The sequence below is a fragment of the Paramisgurnus dabryanus genome, chromosome 1 (genome assembly GCF_030506205.2).
Source record: "Paramisgurnus dabryanus chromosome 1, PD_genome_1.1, whole genome shotgun sequence".
Taxonomy (NCBI): Eukaryota; Metazoa; Chordata; class Actinopteri; order Cypriniformes; family Cobitidae; genus Paramisgurnus; species Paramisgurnus dabryanus.
The window spans coordinates 49,021,441-49,047,026 of record NC_133337.1 but is presented as its reverse complement, the minus strand read 5'-3'; the positions used below and the strand labels follow the sequence as shown (position 1 = coordinate 49,047,026).

At 37.7% G+C, this 25,586-nt stretch overlaps 1 protein-coding gene across 1 annotated transcript in view; it reads left to right on the top strand.

The window, feature by feature from the left end:
- Nucleotides 1-1,774: 1,774 nt before the first annotated feature.
- The window catches only part of dnmbp (dynamin binding protein), a 72,698-nt gene continuing 48,886 nt past the window's right edge, over nt 1,775-25,586 (top strand). The window contains exons 1-3 of the mRNA XM_065262901.2: nt 1,775-2,063; nt 23,215-23,376; nt 23,467-23,589. Of these exons, the coding sequence (XP_065118973.1) occupies nt 23,232-23,376; nt 23,467-23,589 (268 nt within the window). The 5' untranslated portion in view covers nt 1,775-2,063; nt 23,215-23,231. The remainder of the gene's footprint in view (nt 2,064-23,214; nt 23,377-23,466; nt 23,590-25,586) is intronic.

Sequence of the window (25,586 nt, the reverse complement as noted above, 5' to 3'; positions counted from 1 at the left end):
CTCCACCTTCTTTGATTTGATTCGCCTTCGCATCATTTTGACTTTGACGAGCGCTTTATGCTGTTTGAGGCACGCCAGATAGAGATAGGCGTTTTACAGTATTTACAGTTAGGTATTTTTATAAAATTATTTAATGTCTTTTATTAAACTCAATGGGAATCTAAATGGTGGGCACGAGCCTGCGTGAGAAAATGGATGTGTGGCGTGAGAGCGTGAGAATGGGGTCAATTGCGTGAGTCTCACGGCGAATGCGTGAGAGTTGGCAGCTATGAATCTCCATGTCTGAACATTGGACAAAATAATCTGTAGAAGTTCTGACAATGTTCAATGTTCTCAATGGACTCCAAACAGATAGTACTTTTAACAAAGTTAAACAGATAAGACCCTGGCTTGGGTTAGGATGGTTAGGATGTTTCTAGTCCCTGCTCTCCAAGTTCCATCTCTTATCTTGAATCTCATTAAATTTATTTGGTGCATTTTTATGGTTAAAGATAAAATCTGAGTTATTAAGCAAGTAAAAAGTTACATGGACGCTTTAATGATGTCTCCTTACCTTATCCTCTTGGACAACGGTAAGCTTAAAATAATGATTTATTATTATTAAGCTGTCCAGTGCGATTTCGCGGGAAATGTCAGTGACGTTATATTACTTTAACCAAAATTACCGTGGATTATTCGACTTCATGCAAGAACCGACAGCAGGATGACGTCAAAGTACCGCGAGAGCGAGTCGCGAAATCAAACGGAGGTGTTGCTTTTAAATCGCTCTCGCGAAACTTTGACGTCATCCTGCTGTCGGTTCTTGTGGCGCCGAATGAAGTCGAACAAGCCTATTTGCTTTAACACACATGTGAAGTATGTAACGATAAGTCCCTTCTTTATTTGTGTAAACTATTGTCTTCTCTGATATGTTGGTATCCGTTTGTATGTCTTGTTTTCTTTGTTAATCTTTTTAAAAAGTACGTAAATTAACCTGCAATTTTATGTTTTAAACAGATACGGCGATAGAGAGCCAAAAGTTACGGATTCCATTCTAACGTTTAAAATTAAAAATATGCAACATTAAGCAAAACTCAATTTATTTAATAAACAACCAAATGTAAAATATATGATGCTATTTTCTCTAACAAGTGCACATATTATTTAGAAAATATAACGGATCGTTTGACTGAATATAATTACGGTGTTTGAAGAGAACAGATATTTCCTTCAGGCATTATTTGAAGGCAGCCCTATGTTCGGAAAAGGTCCCTGTCAGCAGAGGGTGGTATGTTCATAGATATGTATATAAAGGCTAGATGGCTCAAGGCGGAGTCAGCTGTGTCGTCACTTGGCTGCCATCTTAGGTCAGTGCTGCCATAGTGCTGCTCCCTGCTGCTGTGGACGGAAGGTGAGTGACATACGCCAACTAAAATGCTCGTAACTTGCTGAATTCTTGACGGATTTACAAACGGTTTGGTTTTTTACAAACGTTATTAACGTGGCTATAATTCTGGATGCTTTAACATGTTTCATGAATTTTTTATTTATTTTTAGTATACGTATTCAGTGTCATAGGTACATCTTTGACGTTTATAACAAACCAATCCGTTTGAAAATCGGTAAAAAATTAAGCAAGTTATGGTCATTTAAAAGTACCTGCATCATTAAAACTCAATGCTACGAGTGAGCGAGCGCCCTGTCCTAAGATGGCCGCCAAAATGCGGACGTTCCACTCAATTGGCCATAAGCGCGGACGAGCCATCTAGCCTTTATATACATATCTATGGGTATGTTGATGTTGATGTCAGCATGGGGATGAGCTTGGTGGGACTTGCGTTGGATGACAGCTGATCCCCTCCGTGGCGTAGATGATCAGCCAGATCGGATCATCTGCAACGTGTACGAGTACTGACAGGCAGGGAAAAAACGCCTGATCTGATTTGTCTTATGAGTATTATTAAAGCGATTTTTATGGCAGAAAGAAAACGGGCACCCGTTACATCGTTAAAGTTCTTCTGCTGTTTTTGGTCGCGTCTTTTCAACAAGGCTGTGTAACCACACATACATTTGAGAGCACAGAGGTGAGTGAAATCTTGTTTTATTTACGTTGATTCAAACATTGTACCTAAAATAAAAATAAAATCCACTTTATTTGTAATAATGTTTCTCACCTGTATGTGTAGTATGCTTTAGTGTTTACTGCAGCAGTAGTATAGTATTTAGTACACTTTGTTAAAGTATACAGTAGTATTGTGTAGTATTTACGAATTGATCACCTTTAGTAAATACTATAGTATTCTTTCATATTTACTATGGTAAGGATCAAAAACACTTAAGGTATCTAGGACTTTTACTACAGTTTACTATAGCTAATACTAAGCATACTACAGTATTTTTCATGTGGGGTTTGTTACTGTTGCCTTTTTTTTTGCATAAAAACTGGTCATGTGGAAATTTGAAGTCATATCAGTTGACAAACATGCAAATCTGTTTACTAGAGTTAGTAGATTTAACTACGAAAAACAACCAAAAAAAAAACAATGGCTTTACTGTCAGTAACCATAGCTGAATTATGGTATTTGCAGTGAAACCATAGCAACCATAAATTAACCATTGTTATATATAGCAAATATAGTTTAAACTTGGTATTTGTGGTAAAACTATGGTTATACAAATGTTACTCAATGGTCTGCCGTACATTGAGGCAAATACATTTGATGGAGAGCATAAATCATTAATTTTGTTTATACATCTCAATCAGATGGCTAAGAATGAATAGTATAGGTTTTATTAACCCGTCAGTGTGTTAAAACAGCATATAGTTTGGATACTAGTCACCTGTCCGATGGCAACTGTCATCAGTTGTTTCGGCACTTTTGCTCTGACAGCATGCCAGACTTTGAGACACTATTCATACTTTCCATACTATTCTTTCACATGGTACAAACTTTTATAGGTGTGTTTTGGCATTTGTAACAGTGCTGTATTTACACAGCACAAAGAATAAGGAACTCTGTTGTTACTCACTTTTGTAATTGAATATAGTCAAAACAGTGTGTTTTCATTTTTGTAAACCATAGCATTAACAGCTACTTTGATGGTTGTGTTTTGTATAAACCTGTTGAATTTTAGTAAACCAATATACAGTATGGCCTTAAAAAAAAAAAAACAATAAAAGCCTTTATTGAATTTCTAATGGTGATAAGAGGAATTGTATTGGTTTTAATATAAACTATAATGGACACTGTTGGTTACTCATTATTAGTAATGTATTGGGTTCTGTTGGTGTGATGTTATCTGCCAGATGGGAACCAAAAGACACCCTTAAATCCTATTGGAATAAGGCTCAAAACAGACTATATAAAGGAATTTTGTAATGGTTTTTTAAGCAGCTGATGGTTCATAATGGTATTTTGGAAATGAAACCATTAGAATATTGTTTTGCAGCATGAAGGTACAGTATGATTGTAGAAAACTAGCATGTGACTTGATTCCTAGTAACACAGTTTAAATTATTGATTTAGCTGTAGTATTCCTTGTTATTGGAGCCTTTTGTTAATGTAAGATGACAGCCGTAGTCCTGAGGCCCATACAGGACGTCGGTCTGATATTTTCGGCTGTACTCATAAGACAAATACAGGTAAACAGTTCAGCGTTACAGATACAAAATTATATTTTCACACAGGGCGTCAGTGTTAAAGCTTGACGGAAGACATTTCTAAAGCGTGGCAAACAGCCAATCACAGTGGCCGCAACACATGCTACTCTATTCTCCGGTCTTGCATAAACATAATTGATTGGCTCTGCACTAGGTTATTTGCATAAGGTGATCTGATTGGCTGACGCCAGCGTTGGCGCTTAAAGAGTTGAGAAATGTTCAATTTATGTCGCAAGCAACGCCAGTGACGTGATGCCGACAGATCCACAATTCAGTTCGGCAACACATGATGTCGACCATTCAAAGTAAAGTAGAAGCTTTAACATTGACGCTCTGTGTGAATGTACCGTCAGTGATAAACCATTTAATGTAGGTTGTTAATAATTAGAAGATCCAGGTACCAATAAATGGCGAGTGGGGTCGCTGATGGCCAATTGGTGTGGTAGGAGTTTTCAAACCGTTTTGGGAAGCAGTTGTGGGTTGCAATGTTGGCAAAGCTGTGAAAAAAACCCCTGTTTAGTCCAATTAATGACTGGCAAAAAGAATGCTTTGAATGTACCAAAAGGTATTTTGGCATAGAAATTAAACTTATATTTAATGGATACAATGACAGGGAAATTTTAAAAAACTGCTAAAAAATAATCCATGTTTATTTTCCCTGTATAGTTCAATTAAAAATTGGTGGGTTTGACAAAATGTTCGGAACCTGAAGGGATTCGCCATCATAATGCTGGAAACAATCAGATCCCAGAAAAAAAAGAAAGGCTGGAACATTCCTAACATGCTTTATAAGCCAGAACTAAAGTTTATGCTGAATGACTCAACAGTGAATTTACAATGCCTCATCCTTTGTATCGTCATTGATATTAGATGTAGCCTTGGTTTGTTTTTACGTCATATGTGCCATACAAACTCAGTTGACGGCATGAATCTCTCAGCAACTGATGGGTACCATTTGTCTCGAACACCAGCTGTGTTCTTGGGACCTTATGCTGCTGTTGTCACAAGACTCTCTCTCTTGAGCCCAGACGAGGTTGAGACTTGTCAGATACAAAACAAAGGCCACGTCCAGGGTATTCTGTTAAGTGCGTGCTTGTTGTAATCCCAAGCAGGCCAATGGATCTGGGATGGACGTGGCATTTGGACAGGCTTGATCTCTTGGATGTTGCTCTGTGGTTTTCATGAAAACAGTGAGTTGTAGCTTGCTGTAGATGATCACCTGTTTGTAAGAGCATTAATCTTTAGACCAGTGGCATTTGCTTGTGTATTCATTCCATACTATAGATCTAAATGACATCTCATGTACACCATGTGCAGTGCTTGCTTCAGCATGTGCTAGCATTTGACATCAAAATAGCATGACATAGCTTAAAACAGTGTCATTAATAGGATTAACAACTTGTTTCAGATCCTTCTTTCAGATCCTTCTTTGTAAATATAAAATGCTCTATAATTGCTCTATCAACAGTAACTGAAACTAAAACTAAAATATTTGGGATTATTTACAGCCATAGATATGTATAATAAAGGCTAGATGTCTCGCCCCCGCTGCTGGCCAATTGAGTGGAACGTCCGCATTTGGCGGCCATCTTACCATAGGGCGCTCGCTCACTCGTAGCATTGTGTTTTAATGGTGCATGTACTTTTAAATGACCATAACTTGCATAATTTTTTACCGATTTTGAAACGGTTTGGTTTGTTATAAACGTCAAAGATGTACCCTATGACACTGCATACTTTAAAAAAAAAAATTCATGAAACATGTTAAAGCATCCAGCCACATTATAGCCACATTAATAATGTTTGTAAGAAACCAAACCATTTGAAAATCGGTATAAAAATTGAGCAAGTTATGGCCATTTAAAAGTACATGCACCATTAAAACACAATGCTACGAGTGAGCGAGCTCCCTGTGGTAAGATGGCCGCAAGGTGATGATGTTAGAGACTCCGCCGTTACACATCTAGCCTTTATTATACATTTCTATATTTACAGCCTCCTAGCCTTAAAGCCTACTTAAACAGTAGTTCAGAGAAAAAGGAAAATTACCCTATGATTTACTCACCCTCAAGCCTTTCGATAAGCATATGTCCATCATCTTTCAGACAAACAATTTGAGTTATTTAAAAAAATGTTTTTGCTCTTTCAAGCTTTACAGCAGTAGAAAATAAAGCCAAAATAGTTCATCCATCCTTAACAGAAGTAATCCACACGACTCCAGGTGCTTAATAAAGGCCTTTTGAGAGTAATCTATATGATTTTGTAAGAAAAATCCATATTTAACACTTTGTAAACAATAATGACTAGCTTTCGGTAGCGGCCAACATGCATATTGCATGATGCGTAATGCTGCGTTAACGCCAACCGCGTTTCAAGTATACGCGCGGAATAAGCATGCATTTGACTGCGTCATAGGCAAAATCCGCTTGTTGTGGGAAGGGCCAGTGCTATGCGATTGTCTGTTTGCAAGATGACTGATTTTGATCGTGCATTTATCGAGTGAGTTACCGGTTTGTATTTGCAAGCAGGCTCCTGATTGGTTAATGCTAGTGATGCACCAATGTGGCCGATTTTTGATTAATTTGAAACCATCGGCATATCTGCAATAGCACGAGAAAGGCCGATACCGATTGTTTATTAATTAACTGCATAAAGAAATCCATTATATGTAAAAAAAATGAGTTAATGTTGTTAATAAAATAAATGCTGAATAGCAAAAACCACCTTTGAAGGTTGTCATGCTGTCTTATTATATTTATTTTAGCTTAATTTGTGCCTCTTTCATTATGTTGGTCAGTTGAATGTTAATTAGATCCAATCCATGTTCAGTAACAATTATTTGATGCAGGAATAAACTAGCTAATAGACCAACTGTATAGTATTGTATACAAGTGTTTAATATCGGTATCGGCCAGAAGTTGTCTGTTTAAATTGGTATCGGTATCGGGCCAAAAAAAACCTATCGGTGCATCCCTAGTTAACGCGGCGCAAAATTCCGCCAAAGTTCACATTTTTCAACTCGGGTGTGAGCTGCAAATTCGCGTGAACCGCAAAATGCACAAAATGCACCATTCGCGCGTACCACGCACAACGTTCAATTCGCACCTTTCACACGAACTAGACACGCGAATGAAGCGGAAACGCGTCTTCCGCGCCGCGCCAAACGCCTCATCCCTGACGCGGGACCTCCAGACGTGTGTCAACGCGTCTTCACATTGACTTAACATTGAAATCACTCGTGCTTCATGTCTCTACCGCGGTTGGTGTAAACGCAGCATAAGAATATCAGGTAAGAATAGACTCTCATGAGAACCATGTGTTGTGAGTTGTTTTAGCTACAGATAGAGATAACTCAATATCTTCTTTTCTTATTCGATCCAGGATATAAAGATAAAAATAACTCAAATTGTGTTCGTCTGAAAGATGATCTGTATCTCAGATGGCTTGAAGGTCTCTGTACTGTCCCTTTAATGATTATTATTTAGTTTTGTTTTGATTCTCTAGTATTTTCTGTAGGAAAAAATCCCAAAATCGTACTTTACATTGAAGCTACTTTAAGACTTAGCGTTGGGCTGTAGTCCAGTAATCTCATTAGATTCCCTGTTGGAGGTTGTTTTCTGCATAGGCTGTAAATAAGAAACAGCCTCCCAAGGTTGTGTTTTTGGATGGGGTGGAGGGGTGCATGGGAGAATTTGACATTTCTAAAAGTCTTCTCACACAGACCCGCAAGCCGCTTGGTTTCCACGACAACCTTTTCCGTTTAGTTTGTGCTCCTCTTTTTCCTCTGTCTCAGGGAAGTTCTCCACCCCATGCATGGTCTCTTGTGCACTGTGGATTTCCCTGTAAAACTTCACTCGGACCTGCCAAAGATACACCTCCCACCCTTGTTCTTGTGAGCCTAGAAACATGGCAGGCAGAAAAAGATGGAATGTGGAAGTTTGGGTGTTTTCTGAGAAATGCTGTAAGAGCCTTACAGAAATGTTTAAATAAAAGACAGCTCTCTTGAAGCAAAGCTGAATCATTCAGAAGCAGAATGGTTTTCAGAATAGAAAACTTAAAGTCTCCCTGTGGTGAAAATCTAGTTTTTATTGTCTCTGTGGTGTTTTTAATATGCTTTACGACAACCCATGGACAAATTCATCATTTAAAATTACTGCTGAGCATTTTCTCCAAAAAATTACAGTTTTCCAAATGCAGTCTCAAAACCGTGGTTTGAAATTGCCCAAGTTTTCTATGTTACAAAGCATCATGTAGTCTAAGTCATAGATATTATGTATGGATGACGCATAGATTCTGTGCTAAAACAATCGTAACACTCTTGCTATAGCTCTGCTTCTGTGCCCCATGAGTATGCGCTGCTCACACTTGCAGGATGAATTAGGGGTGTAACGGTTAAAATTACTCACGGTTCGGTGCGTGTCATGGTTTTATTTAAGGGTCACTGTTTCGTAGGGGTGGCACGGTTCACAAAACCCTCGGTTCGGTTCGTATCACGGTTCTATGGTCACGGTTCACGGTTCAGTACGGTTCTTGTTGTTATTTTTTCTTTAAATTTTTAACACTCCAGAAATGTATTATCTTATTAATGTATTAATTATCCATAATTTAGGATACAGTATTAAAAAAAGTTATATCATGTAATCATGCACAAACTGAATTTGACTTTAAGCACATTGGACCATCTCTGAGGAAAGCCAGGTGAGATTTTGATAGAGCAAGAGGGAAGACATTGATGATTTCAACATGCTTTTCATTTAATTGGCAAAAAAGAGAATGTGTATTACCATCTACATAAACTTTATGTGCATTTTTAGCACACAAAGATAACTTGCATTTATTAAAATGCCAACTTCAGTGTAGCTCTTAGATTTATCACTGAGAGGTTGCTTTAATACTGAGAGTTTATGTGGACGAGAGAGAAACATAACCTTTGCACCTGTAATATTAAAATCTCTTTAAGTCTCTTTTGACCACTTCTGATTACTTTGAGGGGCAATTTCTGAAATAAGATCGCGCAACTTTCACACGCTAGCAAAATGAAACTACGCGGAAATCAGCCGCTTTAATTTTATCAATGAAAGGCTAAAAATAGCGCTGAATATGAAAAGACGTAAAACATTGTTGTCAGTACCTCAGATTAGATAAATGGTCGGAGAGAAGGCGATCTCCTGTGGCTGTTGGAGCATATTCAACCCATAGACTGCAGTTCTATCTATTGTTTTATTTCCGCTGTCATCATAACATGAAATAAAAATATGTTTCCACACACCAAACTTATACGACGCTGGCGCATCCTCCAACTGCGGGCAGACTTCCTTTTCTCTCCCACTTGCCATTTCTACACGTAACATAACCCGCAGTACTTATACTCCAAACCAGTCACCTCTTCTTTCGCGCGAAAGGGAAACACGCTATCTGAGGTCACATACAGGGCATGAGACTACATTGCGCATGCCATGAACCGTTGAACCGTGCGGTACACACGCGCTCCGAACCGAGACAAGCGAACCGAACGGTTCGGATTTTTTTCATGGACCGTGCCACCCCTACTGTTTCGGTACACTTTGGTCACAACAGGTTTCTTTACAAAAATAAAAATCTAAGCCGTTTTTAACCTCTGCCAAAATCAACATTTTCATGTAAGAGCACTTGTATTCTTTTACTACATTTACCAACTTTACAGTAACTTCAAAATGCACATAAAATAGCTTAGAACACTGGGTTACTTTTTATATTCTATGCCACTATCTTCAAGTTTTTTCCCAAGAAGATGTGTGCAATGTGTGCTGTTTCAGTCTTACCTGCGATCGCGTGCTATCAGCAACTCCCTGGTGATGGTGGCGCAATAAGCGACTCGTCATATTACATGTATTGCCTTGAGCATACGGCACTCGCAAATTTTATACAGTTTTGTACACGTTTTCTTGAGCATCGCTGCTGCAGTAGACTTAAATGAAGCTGGTGATGCCTCGATTAGCGTCTTTTCTCCTTCGCTTGCCGCGCTTAACGGTCCGTGCTACACACACAACACATGAGGAGGAACTTTGAGGTTGGCAACAGATTTGCATACTATGAATTGATTGGATAGGTACTCTCAGATAAACACACGCATAGCTTACATTTGCAGTTTTATGGGTTGTTTTTGTTTTTAGAAATGCGTGGTCGAATCAAACACAGTGCACCGTGGTGCACGTGCGTCCCGAACCGTGGGAGGATGACAGACGATTTGATTCTTTACCGAGAACCGTTACACCCCTAGTATGAATGCTCTAACCTGTTAACATAAAAATAAAATGATTTCTGCAATCGCGCAACTCACATATGCATTGTGAAATTGGCCTAAACTATGTGTCTAGTACTGCCGCATGTGGCATCTATGCACTTATATATCTATGGTGTGAGCTAGTGCGACTGAGTGGAGGCGCGGCACTTATTCACACTTTTATGGTTCCGCTCATACTAAATGATATAGCACTTTGCATATGGGTTTAAAGTGTAATAAAATAAATGTCAGACTGTATCAGATTTTTTCCCAGACCTAAATTTTTTTCCCTTTTACACCGTATACATTTTAAGTGTATTGGGTTTTCTGGAGCTCAACTTGTAGAGGATCTAGCAACCCCTAGGTTCGATTCCCACACAATCCACATACTCTTATGCTGTGTTCACATCAGTCGTCGTAGAGGTGTCAAGCGCGAGTTATTTCAATGTTAAGTCAATGTAAAGACTTGTTTTACGAATCCGCCTCATTCGCGCATTTAGTTCGCATGAATGACGCGATTTGACACGAATTGAGCATTGCCGCGGGAAATGTGTGAGTTGAAAAATATGAACTTTTGCGAAAATCGTGCTGCGTTAACAAATCAAGAGCTTGCTCTAGTAGTGACGTCATTACAGGAAGCTAGCGGAGACGCAGAAGCCCCTCCCATGACGCGGATTTCTGCGTGAATGTCTCGAATGGCTAGAATTTCACTCGCGGCTTTCTAACGCGCAAATGAAGCGAGTAAACTCAAAATGTTCAAGCGTCCAACTACCTGCCAATAGCGCGTTTTTGCCTCCTCTTGCGTTTGGTGTGAATCCAGCATTACAAAGTCCAGCCTAATGCACTGTGTCACTGTGTATAAAAGAATCAAATGCCTAAAATGTACATGTAAACTAAAAATTTAGCATTCTATCTACTAACACGCATGCCTTTATACATTTTTTAGGCATATGTATAATTTGCTAATGATAGTTTCCCACAATCATGTGCTTGTAAAAAAAATAGTGTTACACAGTCCATTTTGTATTACAAGTAGTAGTATCAGGACACATAATATTTAGCCGATCTAGAATAATTCAAACTTCCCTCTTTTCGAGCTGTTTTTAAATGAATGCTTTAAAAGGGTGGTGGCAGTCTCACATGCCATGCTGTGGGCTCACACTGTGCCAATGCGGTAAATATCCAACAGTTGTAAAAACCCCCATCAAAAACATGCCACAACATGGAAGCTTCCAGCCTTCATTGTGTGCTGCAAAAACCCCTCTCCACACCTCCCAACATTTCCCCCTATTGTTGGCATGAAATCGGACCTGTTCAATAAATAAAAGCAGACGGTCAGCAGATCAGGTTCCAGAAGGGGAACACTAGTGGAATAGGAAATAGATGAGAGAGGAGTTTGAGTTAGAGTTAAAGTTTTGGAAGAGTGCAGTCTTCGATCCAAATAGAGATTGTGAACGTGTAGCCAGAGAAAAATTGTTTTAACATAGACTCCATCCAGGACCGGATCAGACCCACTTATGTGGAAAATGAGAGGATAGAGGAGATATCAAAGGCCATGTTACAGTTTAACACAGACTGCAAAGGTTGATGGATAATGTTTATTCATCTCGGGTGAAGCAAAGCCAGATGTGTGTGAGGCTTACACCGTGCCTTTACCAGATGTGACGTTACATTATTCCAGTACAGTCCACGCTGAATCTCTGATTAGGGCTGTGCGATAGGATGGATTTTCTGCATGTCACCTGGTTATATTACTGTGTTTGTCTACTTTAGTTCCCTGCTGTAGTCTAGTCACAATTGCATTGCTGATGCTACTGTACAAAATACAAACAGGGTCAATATCCTGTAAAGACACCCACATACTCTGATGCACATGCATATACATCAGTGATATTAAGTCACTTCAGTCCTCACTGCTGAATTGTTCATCTACTAGACAGTTGCATCTTTGTTTTCAAGCCAGCTGTTTGAGTGTGTATGTGTGACCCCTTTGAAAGACTTCAGCGTGAGTGTTAGGTTTGTGTTTACAAAGCTGTCTGTTGTAATGTCACCACTATCAACCCAGTGCCAAGTGTCTCGCTCACACACAAATGCACCCTAACCCACAAAGACTGAGAGCCTTTCTCTCTATTTCATTGGTTTCCTTTGCTCATTCATCTCTATTTATAAGCTTAAGAAGAGTTTTGATCATTCATGTGTGTCGAATGCAGTTGTAATTTATTGCATAGATTGAATTTGGTAAATGAATAACATATGTAAAAAGGCAAAAAATATAATGTACAATACAATAGATGCATAGACTCTGAATAAACAGATCCAAGTCAATCCGTGATCCGTACAGACCAGGCCCAACAGTTCAGCATTGGCACACATGCACATTTTTTTGCATATATATGGGACGAAAGTAACACACGAGTGGGTCAAAAGTAACACAACAAAACAAGATGCAGTCATATGAAGAGTTTGGTTCCAAAACGCTATATATATATATATATATATATATATATATATATATATATATATATATATATATATATATATATATATATATATATATATATATAGGTGACAGCAGGGGCGAAAGTACCATTTTTCAGAAAAACTTAATTTTAAAAGATAATGTTTTAGACAGAGATATATTTAGCTGTGGTCAGTAACTCACAATTGTGGTCTATCAATACCAGGTGGAATTTAGAAAAAATGTAAAACGACTTCTGTATAATTTCACTTTAAACGTGAGTAATGAATTGTTACTTTTGACCCTGACAGCAGGGACGAAAGTAACACACGGGTGGGTCAAAAGTAACACAACAAAACAAGATGCAGTCATATGAAAAGTTTGGTTCCAAAACGCAATAAACGCCATTTTTGAAAAAAAAATAGTTACTGCCAGAATCAGTATTATATCAGGTCAGTATTTAAAAGTAAATTCTTAATTTTACGCAAAATATAATATATGCCGTGTTATTGTGTCATCTTTTCTCCCTTTTTTCCCAAAACGTGATAAACGCCACTCCTCCTTTTCCACAGAATGCAATAAATCCGCTCCACAAATTACAGCGCATCATTCGCCCCAATGTAAACAAACAATGGCGATGCATAATCTTAGTTTTCCTCCTCTACTTTGTACTTCGTGATCAACAAACAAACAAAAACAAAATATTTTTTTAATAGCATTGATAAACCTGTAATGGTTTTCTGTAACGGGAAGAAACGTAAGCCATCAACATCGAATAATTTACGCGAGAGGGAGACGGGTGCTTGTTCTCCCGACAGCATCTAGCTCTGTCATGCTAACACATTGACCCCAGGGGATCTTTTGAAAAACTTTCCATTATTTTTTCTCAAAGTCAAAAAAAATCGAGCAGGACCAAAACATTTTACAGCTGATCGCTGTGAAAAATGTTAAGCGACGACGTCAAGTATAACCACAGCAATGACAGTGTTCTTAATATGACAAAGTAAGTGTTTTGATTAATGCCATTAATGTTTATTTTTTTCATCAGTGTATAACACTAGTCAACTAAATGAATATAAAATGGCAAAGATGAATGCACATTTATATAGGTTATTGATTCAATAGATTTATAGCATTTTGTAAAAAATCTTGTCATGGATTTATTGCATTTTGTGGAAAAAATAATCAATTTTTATAACAAATCATTGAAAATCAAGTTATGGATTTGAATTTTTTATGTTTTTATAACCTAAAGATGCAATGTGAAAGTTTGTAACAGAAAATAGTGGTTTTCATCTTGTCACTTTCTCGGTATAAAAAACATATTTTTACCTAAATTTGTCAAAATGGATTTATTGCGTTTTGAAACCAAACTCTTCATATGTAACTGTAAACTTTTTTGCCATTTATCTCTGTAAAAAATAATGAAATTACATTTCTAATTTAAATTTCAGTATTATCAAGTGTTTCAAAAGCAGCCAACAGTACAATCTCACATTTTTGATAATAAAACATTTTTCAACAGTTTGAACACTATGAAAATGAAATTAAATCAAATTAGAATAATGAACATTTTCAACATATACAAAAGTATTAGCAGCGGGACAAAAGTAACAAGTGTTACTTTCGTCCCGACAGGAACTCCTCACATTTAAACCCGATTTACTTTTATTTTGAAAATCTCAGAAAAGTCATACTTCAGGATGTTAGAGCACTAAATAACCTGTAGATTGATCAATATTGTAACACATGAAACGAGAAACACAACGCGTTATAAGAAAAAGATGACCGCTTTTGGAATTGACTTATCACGCAATATTTGTCAAGTCAGAAGCGTACACACAGCGTACACACACAGAGCCTCGTTTTAAAACGTGCTCGAACACAAAATTGTGTTCTCTTTCAAGTCTCTCTGGTCTTGACAGGACACAGTCTTTGCAAGTATTCATATAAAAACTGTCGGTTATGTCTTACGTACATTATTTCATAAAAAGTTGAGAAAATCAAATGTGTGTTACTAAATTGCATATTTATTTGTGTCATTAATGTTAATCAAAAAACAGAAGACAAGAGAAAATCACTTCTGTAGCTTTAAAAAAAGATTTATTGACTTTTCTTTATTTATAACTTTGTTATTTTTATTTATGTATGCTTGTAATTTCTTGATTTATATTTTATTTCCTCATGCACCTTTAATTGCTCATCTGAAAATGAATTTTGTGATCTGTTAACTTAAAGGTCCCCCTACCCTAGGTATTTTCAGCAATATTAAAATAGTCTCTGGTATCCCCAGAATGTGTCGTAAAGTTTCAGCTCAAAATACACCAAAGATCTTTCATTATATGATGTTGAACATGACCATTTGGGCTGCTATGAAAAACGCACTGTTTTGTGTGTGTCTTTAAATGCAAAGAAAGCTTCTGTTCCCCTCCCTGTATGAAGAGTAGGGGGTTGAGTGCTTACACATGTGCTTTGGACTACATCAAAACATGTGTCTCTGGCAGAAGGTTAAACTACTCGCTCATAAGGTGGAGTCTGTGAGCAGTTATGGTTGGGGCGTAATCAATGTGACATCATACTGCTAGGGGATCCCCAACAGCCTGTATTGGGTGACTCTTGCAGTTTAAAGGAGATTACACAAAGAAGAATACATGGATTTGTATAATAACAGGATGTTTCTGAACACACACTGGCGACTCAGTTTCTGATTGAAACATCAGAATTTTTTAGATTAGGGGGGGTTTAAACCATTATTATCATTGGAACAACTGTTGTAGATTATAACTAGTCAAAGTTTTAATATGGAATAGCCTGATTTTCTCATCTCATGTTGGTCCATGTGAAGATCTGAGACCAGAAGATGTAATGATTGGATGAGGTGAAAGGCATGATTAGGGATTAGAAAGAGAAATAAATATTATTAGGTTTTTAAAAAGAATGCATTTAAGCTTGTAGTCATATTAAAAAACAATTATTAAACAAACAATTCTTGGCCCAGCTGGTGCTATTGCACAATTCACAAATGTTAGATGTGAAGAAAAAAAAACGCAAGTTGTGCTGCAATTCAGAAATTTCTGGTAAAAATCAGTTATTGAGCAAATGCACACAAAATCAGTGTTCAAAACCATATCCTTACCCTGATCCACAACAGTATAATGATTTATAATTTGAGATGTCAGGTATAATTTAATGGGAAATTTTGAGTTTGAGGTTATTTGCATCAGAGGTTAGCCTGGCTAACACCAGACCAGTCTCAGACGTGGTCTGGAAACCACATGTTCATTTTCTCGTATTTGAGGCGTGGTTTATGAATGCCCAGAGCCGTTTATTGGGCAGTATTAAGGTAAATGCTACGGATTTCAGCTTTGATTTTATACAGTTGTTTTTCTTACAACCAGTGTAAGCCGGTTTTGTTTAGTGCATTTAAGCCTTACATTACCAAGGTAAATGCAAAGCGTCGGATGCAGTGGTGTAAAGCACGTCGCCACTGCACTCTAGAACAAAGGAGACATGTTCTCTGGAGCGACGAATTTCACTTCTCTGTCTGGCAATTCCATCGCCGATTCTGGGTTTGGTGGTTGCCAGGCAAACTGTACTTGCCTGACTGGACAATTTCATGCTCCCAACTTTGTGGAAACAGTTTGGGGATGGCCCCTTCCTGTTCCAACATGACTGTGCACCAGTGCACAAAGCAAGGTCCATAAAGACATGGATGAGCGAGTTTGGTGTGGATGAACTTGACTGGCCTGCACAGAGTCCTGATCCCAATCCAATAGAACATCTTTGAGATGAATTAGAGTGGAGACTACGAGCGAGGCCTTCTCGTCCAACATCAGTGTCTGACCTTACAAATGTGCTTTTAGGAGAATGGTCAAAAATTCCCATAAACACACTCCTAAACCTTGTAGAAAGTCTTCAAAGAAGAGTTGAAGCTGTTATAGCTGCAAAGGGTGGACCAACTGCAGGGTTTCACGCAGCATATTTCAGTTAAGGCCGTTTCACACGGTACGCGGCAACCGCGAGTGTTTATTTTTTTTTAATAGGAGACGTGCGAAAAGCGGCAAAACGGGGGCGGTTACAGAGGTGAAGCGGAGTTGGTCCACACGCCTTGGTCGTGCACCCAAAATCCTATTCCTTTTCCAGACATGGTACTTCATGATAGCGCCGTTGAAGATAAACGTATTTGCACTAAATGCTGCACAAAACGCTTCAAATACAAGAGAAAAGCTGAAGCCGCGCGGCGATTTTGCCGCTTACCGCGTACCGTGTGAAACGGCCATTAAGGCGGCCCGCCTAAGCTTGGAAACCCTACCGCCTTAACAAAAAAAAAATTTTCTCTGCACAAAAGGCCGTCAAGTGCATCTCGGAGAATAGCGCATACGCGCATCACACGTTAAGCGGGGACGCACCACACGGCTGAAATGAGAAAGACGTGGTCCGGACCGTCACTGTCTGGAGGATAACTAGCCAGTTGATAAACATCTCGCAGAATAGCGCAGATGCCCTTCACAAACTGTCTATGGCTTCACACCGCGAGCGTGCACGCGCACCACACGGCCGAAATGAGATAAGACGTGGTCCGTCATGTCTGGAGGATAGCCAGTTGATAAAACGTGTGTCCGTGAGAACTGTAAGTGGACTTATGTTATGGGATTATTTTTAAGCCTGTTATTGTATTCGTCTTTAGTTCTTGCAATTTTAAAGTAAGTAAGCTGGTAGAAAGTCTTCAAAGAAGAGTTGAAGCTGTTATAGCTGCAAAGGGTGGACCAACTGCAGAATTTCCCGCAGCATATTTCAGTTAAGGCGGCCCGCCTAAGCTTGGAAACCCTACCGCCTTAACTAAAAAAAAAAAATAGCGTATGATAATGTAATTAATAATGGGAAATAATCAGTTTTTTACATTTTTGCGCTATCTATCATCGTTCACCAGACGTTCTACAACATCTGCTTTAGTTTGTGTTTATTAACCCTTTAGTTTCACTTCACCACGCAGCTATTCCCGTTAGAGGTAAAACATTTAATTCATTAATAATCTAGTATGTGTTCGTTTTTTGTCATAGTTTCTTCAAAATTAAGTTTTATTTGAGTGTTTTAAAAAAACATATTTTATTTATTTATTTTATTAAAATATTTTAATTTTCATCATGACGCATAGGCCCCGCCCCTTTGATTGCCACGCCCTCGGCCCCAACCACCCGCCCAACCCTACCACCTTAACTAACAAATTTTCTGCGGGAAACCCTGAACTGCATATTAAACCCAATGGATTAAGAATGGGATATCATTGAGGTTCATGTGCATATAAAGGCAGATGTCTCAAAATATTGGCAATACAGTGTATCTTTCTTGATGTTCATCAGAACAGAAACTGATACAGGTTTGTAACAACATGAGAGTGAGTGAATGATGAGAGAATTTTTATTTTTGGATGAACTATCCCTTTAATATCATTATCTCATGTTTGACGGAGATGGCATCAAGGCTTTTGCATCTGAGCTCTTCATATGCTCTGTGTGACAGTGAGATACAGTATGAAGGAAATTGTTTTCCAGTCTTACATCCTTTTCACTGAAAAACATCCAAAGACATTTGCAACACTACAGATAGACATATTTGGATAGAAAATATTCCAAAAAAGGGCGGTGCTTTTCAGACACAGAGCTCTGCTTAGGCCTGTTTTGCTGTTTTCAGCATGGAGAATACGTCATTCCTTAAATAGGTGATTTGTTTTTAAAAAAAACTACATTTTAAAGGGTGTTTGGAAGTGAATTGTTGGGCAAACAGTTACTGGTTTGCCACATCTGTCAAATAATGGGTAGTTTAAGTTTATTCTACCACCACATTTGCTCATCAGTACATATCTCTTTCTTATACGTCGGAAGAACTGACTAAGAGGAACTTGAAGAAAACAAGAAGAAACACACATGCAGACACTTGACCTTTGTGGATATAGTGACAACAGTTTGTTCAAAGTTAAACGAACATTATTAAACATTAACAAATCTTTATCTTTACAGAATAAAACTATAAAATAACAGCCTCATGCAAAGCATTCTGGGAACCAGAAATCCTCATCTACATTTTTCTGTTTTTCCTTCAGATTTTGGTTAACAGAATGCTTTGCATGAGGCTGTTAGTTTTATTTAGTAAAGACACAGACTTGTAAATGTTTAATTTAACTTTGAACAAACTATTTCCCGTAAATAACAGGCATTTAAATCTACAGTAACTTACTGGAAAACAGCTGCAAGTAATACTGTGTAGCATGTTAGTCTGGCTTATGATGTCTGGCTTAAATAGTAGGTGCAAAATAAAATAATAATTTGTGTCATTATAAAATAGAAGACATGATTAGTGATCAGACATGGAAATACAAAATAATCTTTGGAATTGTTGGACATGGAAAGACAAACAAACAACATAACTTTTGGTGGGGTTATGAGAACACGAGAAGTGAATTTAGTTAGATGTGCTGCACAGTAATGTATAATACTGTAAATCAAACAGGACATATAACAAGAACAGAACAGATGGCTCAATTGATAGAGCATTGGTTACGCAGTGCAAAGGTTGTGGGTTTGGTTCCCAGGGAACGCCCATACTGATAATAAATATATAGATTGAATGCAGCATAAGTCACTTTGGATAAAACATCTGCCAAATGTAAAAGTAAAATATATGGCCTTTATAAAATCAAGTTTATAGTAAAGTCGACTCAGGAAAACAGTAAAGACATACAAGCTCTCTGTCTGACATCATGACCCAGTAGTCAGCTGGAAATATTCATAACTTCTTGAAATGATAGATTGTGATCTCCCAGCACTGTGGTAAATTTTTTTTTACATTTAAAGTAGAGAGACATGCTGCTGCTACTACTCTCTCTCTCTCTATCTCTCCCACACACACACCCACAGAGAGTTATGTCTATGGCTCTATCCTCATGTGCCTGAAAATGCTCACATTGGTATTTCCCTCATTCAAACCACTTATTTAACATTAGGTTTAGTCAGCTTATTGATGTGCTGTTTAAAGAGTGTGACAATGAAAATAATTGAATGCTGTCAACAAGTCTCCCATTTTCAGATGGATTACCACGTGTTGATCAGGGAGCACAACATCTTGACCGTTCACATATGTTGGACTCTGTTGTTGATGGTGCAGGAGTTTCTAATAATCTGATTCATATTTCACATGCAGTTTCACTATTGTGTGTTTGGAGTTGTTTTCAAACATACCGGTGGAAATGTACAGTAAGAACTTTGAAACTAACTTGCACAGTGCTGCTGTCTAACTATTGACCTGAAAGAATGCAAGAGCAAAAAGGTGCCCATGCTGCTGCCTGAGCAAAAATGTTTTGATGCATTGCAGACTTTTTACATATTTCTGTGACTTGATATGTCTTGTACTATGTAGTGTTGTCATGATACCAACATTTTAGTAGTTGAAACCATTAAAATTTCATGGTTATTTGTACCAATTTCCAGTGGCAGCCGGTGACGACTTTTTGAGGGCGTACGATGCAAAGCTTGTCACAACATGTATTTAGCCCGTCATGTGTGTTGCTTGTCATGTCAAAATATGTGTTTGTTGCGTCATGTGAACTATGATTATCATGTGTCTTGTCAAAATGCGAGCCTGCTGCACACGCGTCGAAAGGGTTTGTAATAAAAGAGACCCTCGCGTTTGCCAGAAACTCACTTAATCTCATATGTAAGCAGAGTTTAGTGTTAAAGGAACAGTATGTAGGATTGTGGCCAAAACTGGTATTGCAATCACAAAACTTGTGGCTAACACTGGTACTGCAATCACACAGCTGGTGGCCAATACACAAATTGACAACATAAACATCAGTTGAGGGCTGCAACTCCACATTTTAAATGACAATATCCTGGCCAGACCACTGTTGTCAGTGATATAAGGTTTTGAAATGAAAATGATTTCTTAATGTCTAGTGACATATCAGGGCCATTTTATGATTGATTGATATGATTTTCTTACATACTGTTCCTTTAAATGTTTGTCAATTATTTTGTGAACGTGAGCGTCTCTTTTATCATAAACCCTTTAGAAAAACATATTTTGACATAACGAGCAACACACATGACACTTCAAACACATATTTTGAATTTGCGCCCCTCGGGAGAGAAGTCACCGGTTGCAACCAAAGCGAAACACAAATGCTAATTGAACAAAACACTCGAGCTGTATAAAAGTCATGTTCTCCCATTTATTTTACTGACTCACTTGATACTGAAGAACTGATACTTTTTACAAGTGCCATGTCACATAAGTAGATTGACAGTCAGCTTTTTAGGCTTCTGTGTGGGGATAAGAGTTTCTTTTTAGGATTTGTGTTCTTACTGAGGAATGAGGTAAATTGTGACCTGCATTAGGTATAGTGGTGAGTGACGCCTTTATTTTGTTTCTTAACCCACTCCTCATGCAAACATGGTGAAATTTTCTCCTCATATTACGAATTATAAACTGGACACTCAGACACAGTCTTACACCTGGCGACCATTCCTATAGCAACTACTCCGGTCCTGTTGTAACCCACGTCATCTCCCGATAGGGTCACCTGTTACCCCTCACCCGACACCCGAGACGTCCCGAGAGAGAGAGACACACAGTAGACAGAGAGCCCTTTGAGGTTGTGAAACATGTGTGTTTTAGCTCTCATTTCCTCTCTCTATCATTCTCTGTCTAGCACACTTTCACAGTGCCATTTAATCTTTCATTCATTCTAGATTTGGCTTCATTAGCGGGTGAGATCAATCTCTTTATTTGTTTGTAACGGAGGAGTACCTGGACAATCTAGTTTCTCAATCTTGACCTTCATAAACATTTTCATATTCTTTAATAAATGTACATTGTTTTACAGTTATGTTAATGTTTTCTAGACTTAGCTTTCTTTACTAAAGAGGACTAACTAAAGTAGATTTTACAGTATTTAATCATGATTTTATATTTTTTAAATGTTCATGCAAACAGCTTTATGACTCATTGTCTGTAACTTTAGACTGCAGTGTCCCTCTTAAGGCCTCCACCCTATTATTACTCTCATGTAATTGACTAAATGTGTTTCAGTTTTATATAAACACATTTTGGCTTGATGAAGAGGTGAAATCAATTCACATTTTTCCCTCCAGTTTATATGATACAGTCACAACGAGTTTCACGAAGCTAAGTAGATGCAACAAACAGATTCTGATGTATTCCCAAGTTGCTCATAGTGGAGATTTCTGTTTGTTGTAAGTTTAAAAGAAACAGCTGGTCTGAAGTTAATATTTGAGCTCATCACTTCAGAATGTGAAATTACTCATGAATAAAAATATTGACAACCCCAAACGCAAAAAATAAATATTCTTTATTAAAGGAAAAGTTCACCCAACATGAAAATAAGCCCATATTTTACTCCTTCTTAAGCCATCCTAAATATAACAGTCTTAATAATAAATAATATCTTGGCTCTTTACAGCTTTATAATGGTATTGGATAGTGCCCCATTTTTAAAGCTTAAAAAAGCAAATCCATCAATCAAAAACTAATCTAATCTATAAAGTTATGTCTTCTGATGTTAAGTGGGAATGCACCAAACGTTTGGCAACCGACTATTCGGACAAAAATAGCAAAAAAGCTTTTTCATTGTTCAGCTGATTAAGAGGAAATAATAAATGTTTTATTACAAAACTCATTGCTTAATCTCAAAATATCCGCATGAAATGGGGCACTATCCAATTACATTATAAAGCTGAATAGAGCCAGGGTACACTTTTCGAAAAAAAGGTACAAAACTGTACCTTTTTTGTCACTGGGGTGGTACCCCAAGGTACCGTTTTGTACCTTTACAGGTATATAAACATAATACAATGTTGTACCTTTTGGGGTACATTACTGTTCCTTAAGGATCGATTGTGTACCTTCAAAGGTACAGTTAACTGTTTTGTATCCCTAAAATTTAACGGGTACAAAATTGTTCCTTAAGGTACACAATTGATCCTTAAGGTATAATATTGTACCCTATAAGGTACAACTTTTTTAATGTGTTGTATACCCATAAAGGTACAAAAAGGTACCTTTTAGGGTACCACCCCAGCGACAGAAAAAGGAACAACTTTGTACCTTTTTTTCTGACAGTGTATTATTTAGAGGGAACATTTCACTAGACTTTTTTAAGATGTGAAATAAATTTTTGGTGTTCCCAGAGTACACATGTGAAGTTTTAGCTCAAAATATTATATAGATAATTTATTATAGCATGTTAAAATTGCCACTTTGTAGGTGTGAGCAAAAATGTGCCGTTATGGGTGTGTCATTTAACATGCAAATGAGCTGATCTACTAAATGGCAGTGGCGTGGTTGGATAGGGCAGATTAAGGGGCGGTAGTATCCCCATCTGACATCACCAGGGAAGCCAAATTTCATTAACCTATTTTTTCACGACTGCGGAGAATGGTTTACCAAAACTAAGTTATTGGGTTGATCTTATTCACATTTTCTAGGTTGATAAAAGCACTGGGGACCCAATTATAGCACTTAAACATGGAAAATGTCAAATTTTCATGGTGTGTCCCCTTTAATATAACTCTGACTGTGTTTGGCTGAAAGAAAAGTCATATACACCTGAGATGGCTTAGTGAGTAAAAAAATATGGGCTATTTTCCATTTCAGGGTGAACGATTCCTTTAATATTACTTAATAGATTAAGCATCCCCACTATATGAAGAAATGTGAGTATTTACATGTAACTAAGAGGTTTAAATTGAAACAGATCGTATGTATGTGCATCGTGTCTGTTCATTTCTTTGTTATATGAAGGTCATGTTTAATTTTGCGTTCTGTTGCTTGTGACAGTCAGGTGATGAGTGAACATGGAGGCCGGATCGGTGGTGCGTGCCGTGTTCGAGTTCCTGCCCAGCGTGTCAGAAGAACTTCCTCTGTTTACTGGTGATGTCATCGAAGTACTTAGCGTTGTCGATGAATTCTGGCTGCTTGGTGTCAAAGATGGAGTCACGGGTAAAATCCTGCTCAAACTCACACACCTGTAATGTTCTTACTTTTATATGACAGTATTAACCTTTTTCATTTCTCTCTGCTGTTTTTCAGGCCAGTTTCCCAGCACTTTTGTGGAAGCTGTTACAATTCCAAGCACTAAGACAGGAGAGAATCTGTATGTGTGCATCAATGACTTTCATTCTTCAGAGATCGGAAACTTACCCTTAAAGAGAGGTAGATACACCTCATGCTTAGTTAAATAACATATTATGCATCATTGTCAATCGCTTTGTATTACAAAACAAAAAACGTAAACTAAATTGCTGTTTAACCAGGTCATAGTCTTTTAAGAGCAACCACACCTCCTTCTTGGTTATAAATTTTGCCATTTGTCTGGCACAAAAAGCGCTGTGCTATTATTACACATTCAAATTGCCTTTAGCAGTATATTTTGAGCATGCATGTGCTGTTACTCGCTTTGCATAATTGTTTAGTCAAATAATCTGGTGCTAAAACAACACAAACACTGCATGCAAATAAACTGCGCTATTGGCAAATCATCATTCATCGTTTTCAGCCCACACTGTTTTTTCAGCTTTAAGATTTTTATAGAGGGTCCAGCTTGGCTATACCAGTATCTGAAGTTAGTAAAAGATCAAAACTGGACTATATTTGGTGTTATTCAAAATGCGTTTATCAGTTCTAAAGAAAATCCTAGCAAGCAATAGCAAAATGTATTTTTGGCCTATGGTTTGATGACCATTAAAGGCATAGTTCACCCAAAAATGAAAATCTGTAATTTACCCGCCCATATGAAGTTTTAAATCTGTACGAGTTACTTTATTCTGTTGAACACGAAGATATTTTCATAAATGATGGTAAGGACAGAGTTGACGGTACCCATTAACTTCCATAGTATTTGTTTTTTCTACTATGGAAGTCCATACATACCGTTAATGTGTACTTTAGTTACCATCATTTATTAAAAATTATCTTAATTTGTGTTAAGGAAACTTAATCTCAACGTGTGGTTGAAAATACCATATATAAGCACTGATCCCAGTTCACCACTAGATGTCACTGGTTTTGTTTTTAAACTGAAGAGTAAAAGCAGAGGTTTTTCAGAAATGTGAAACTATGTATTTATGTTTTAATTTTGCCTCTTTTAGCTATGTATTGTTCTCACTTTTGTATTGTTGACTTGAAGAGAAATCTTCGTGGTTGATGTTTCACACTGATTGTTTATGTTTTCTATATGTTTAGATGGATGGATCAGTCAGAACTGTGCAGAAAGTTTAGTGTATGACACACTTTCTTAGTTTTTGCAAAATAACTTAAGCTGCTGAATTTGGTTTCCGCTATCATGTTCAGCAGGGATCATAATTTATGAGTTTAACACAATAGGAGGCGGAGCATTCAGTGTGGAATGTGACCCCTGTGATCCCAATGAACATTTTGGCTACTACTGTTGTGTGTCTATGTTTGCAGACTGAAACTGATCACAGTAATGACTCCAGTAGGGCCATGCAAACTAACTTGAGGTCAGAGGTCAGAGGAGAGCTCCACACAGCTCGAATGCTATTTGAAAGAACAACATAAAGAAAAAAAAGTGTTTGTCTATTGCCCTGTGTGTGAACAAATATATGATCACAATTAAACACCTGCTAGATATATTTCTATTTGCATTTAAAGGGACACCACTTTTTTTGAAAATATGCTTATTTTAAACATTTTATTCTTACCGTTTTGGAATTCATTCAGCTGATCTCCCGGTCTGGCGCTACCACTTTTAGCATAGCTTAGCACAATCCATTGAATCTGATTAGACCATTAGCATCGCGCCTAAAAAAATAACCAATAGTTTCGATATTTTTCCTATTTAAAACAAGGACTTTGCTGCCGTAACATGGCTGCAGGAAGCGTAATGATATTAAGTAGTGCCCAGAAATAGTCCCCTGCTATTGAAAGATACTGAGGGGACTATTTTCGGCATTGCACCTCCTGCAGCCATGTTACAGCAGCAAAGTCCTTGATTATTACACCAGAATGAGAGTATAGTTTCTAGCCATATCTGCTTAGAAAATCACAACTTTTAATTTTTCCATCGGTCTTAGCACACAATGTAACTACAGAAGAGTCAAGTTTTACATAGGAAAAATATCAACGCGATGCTAATGGTCTAATCTGATTCTATGGATTGTGCTAAGCTATGCTAAAAGTGCTAGCGCCAA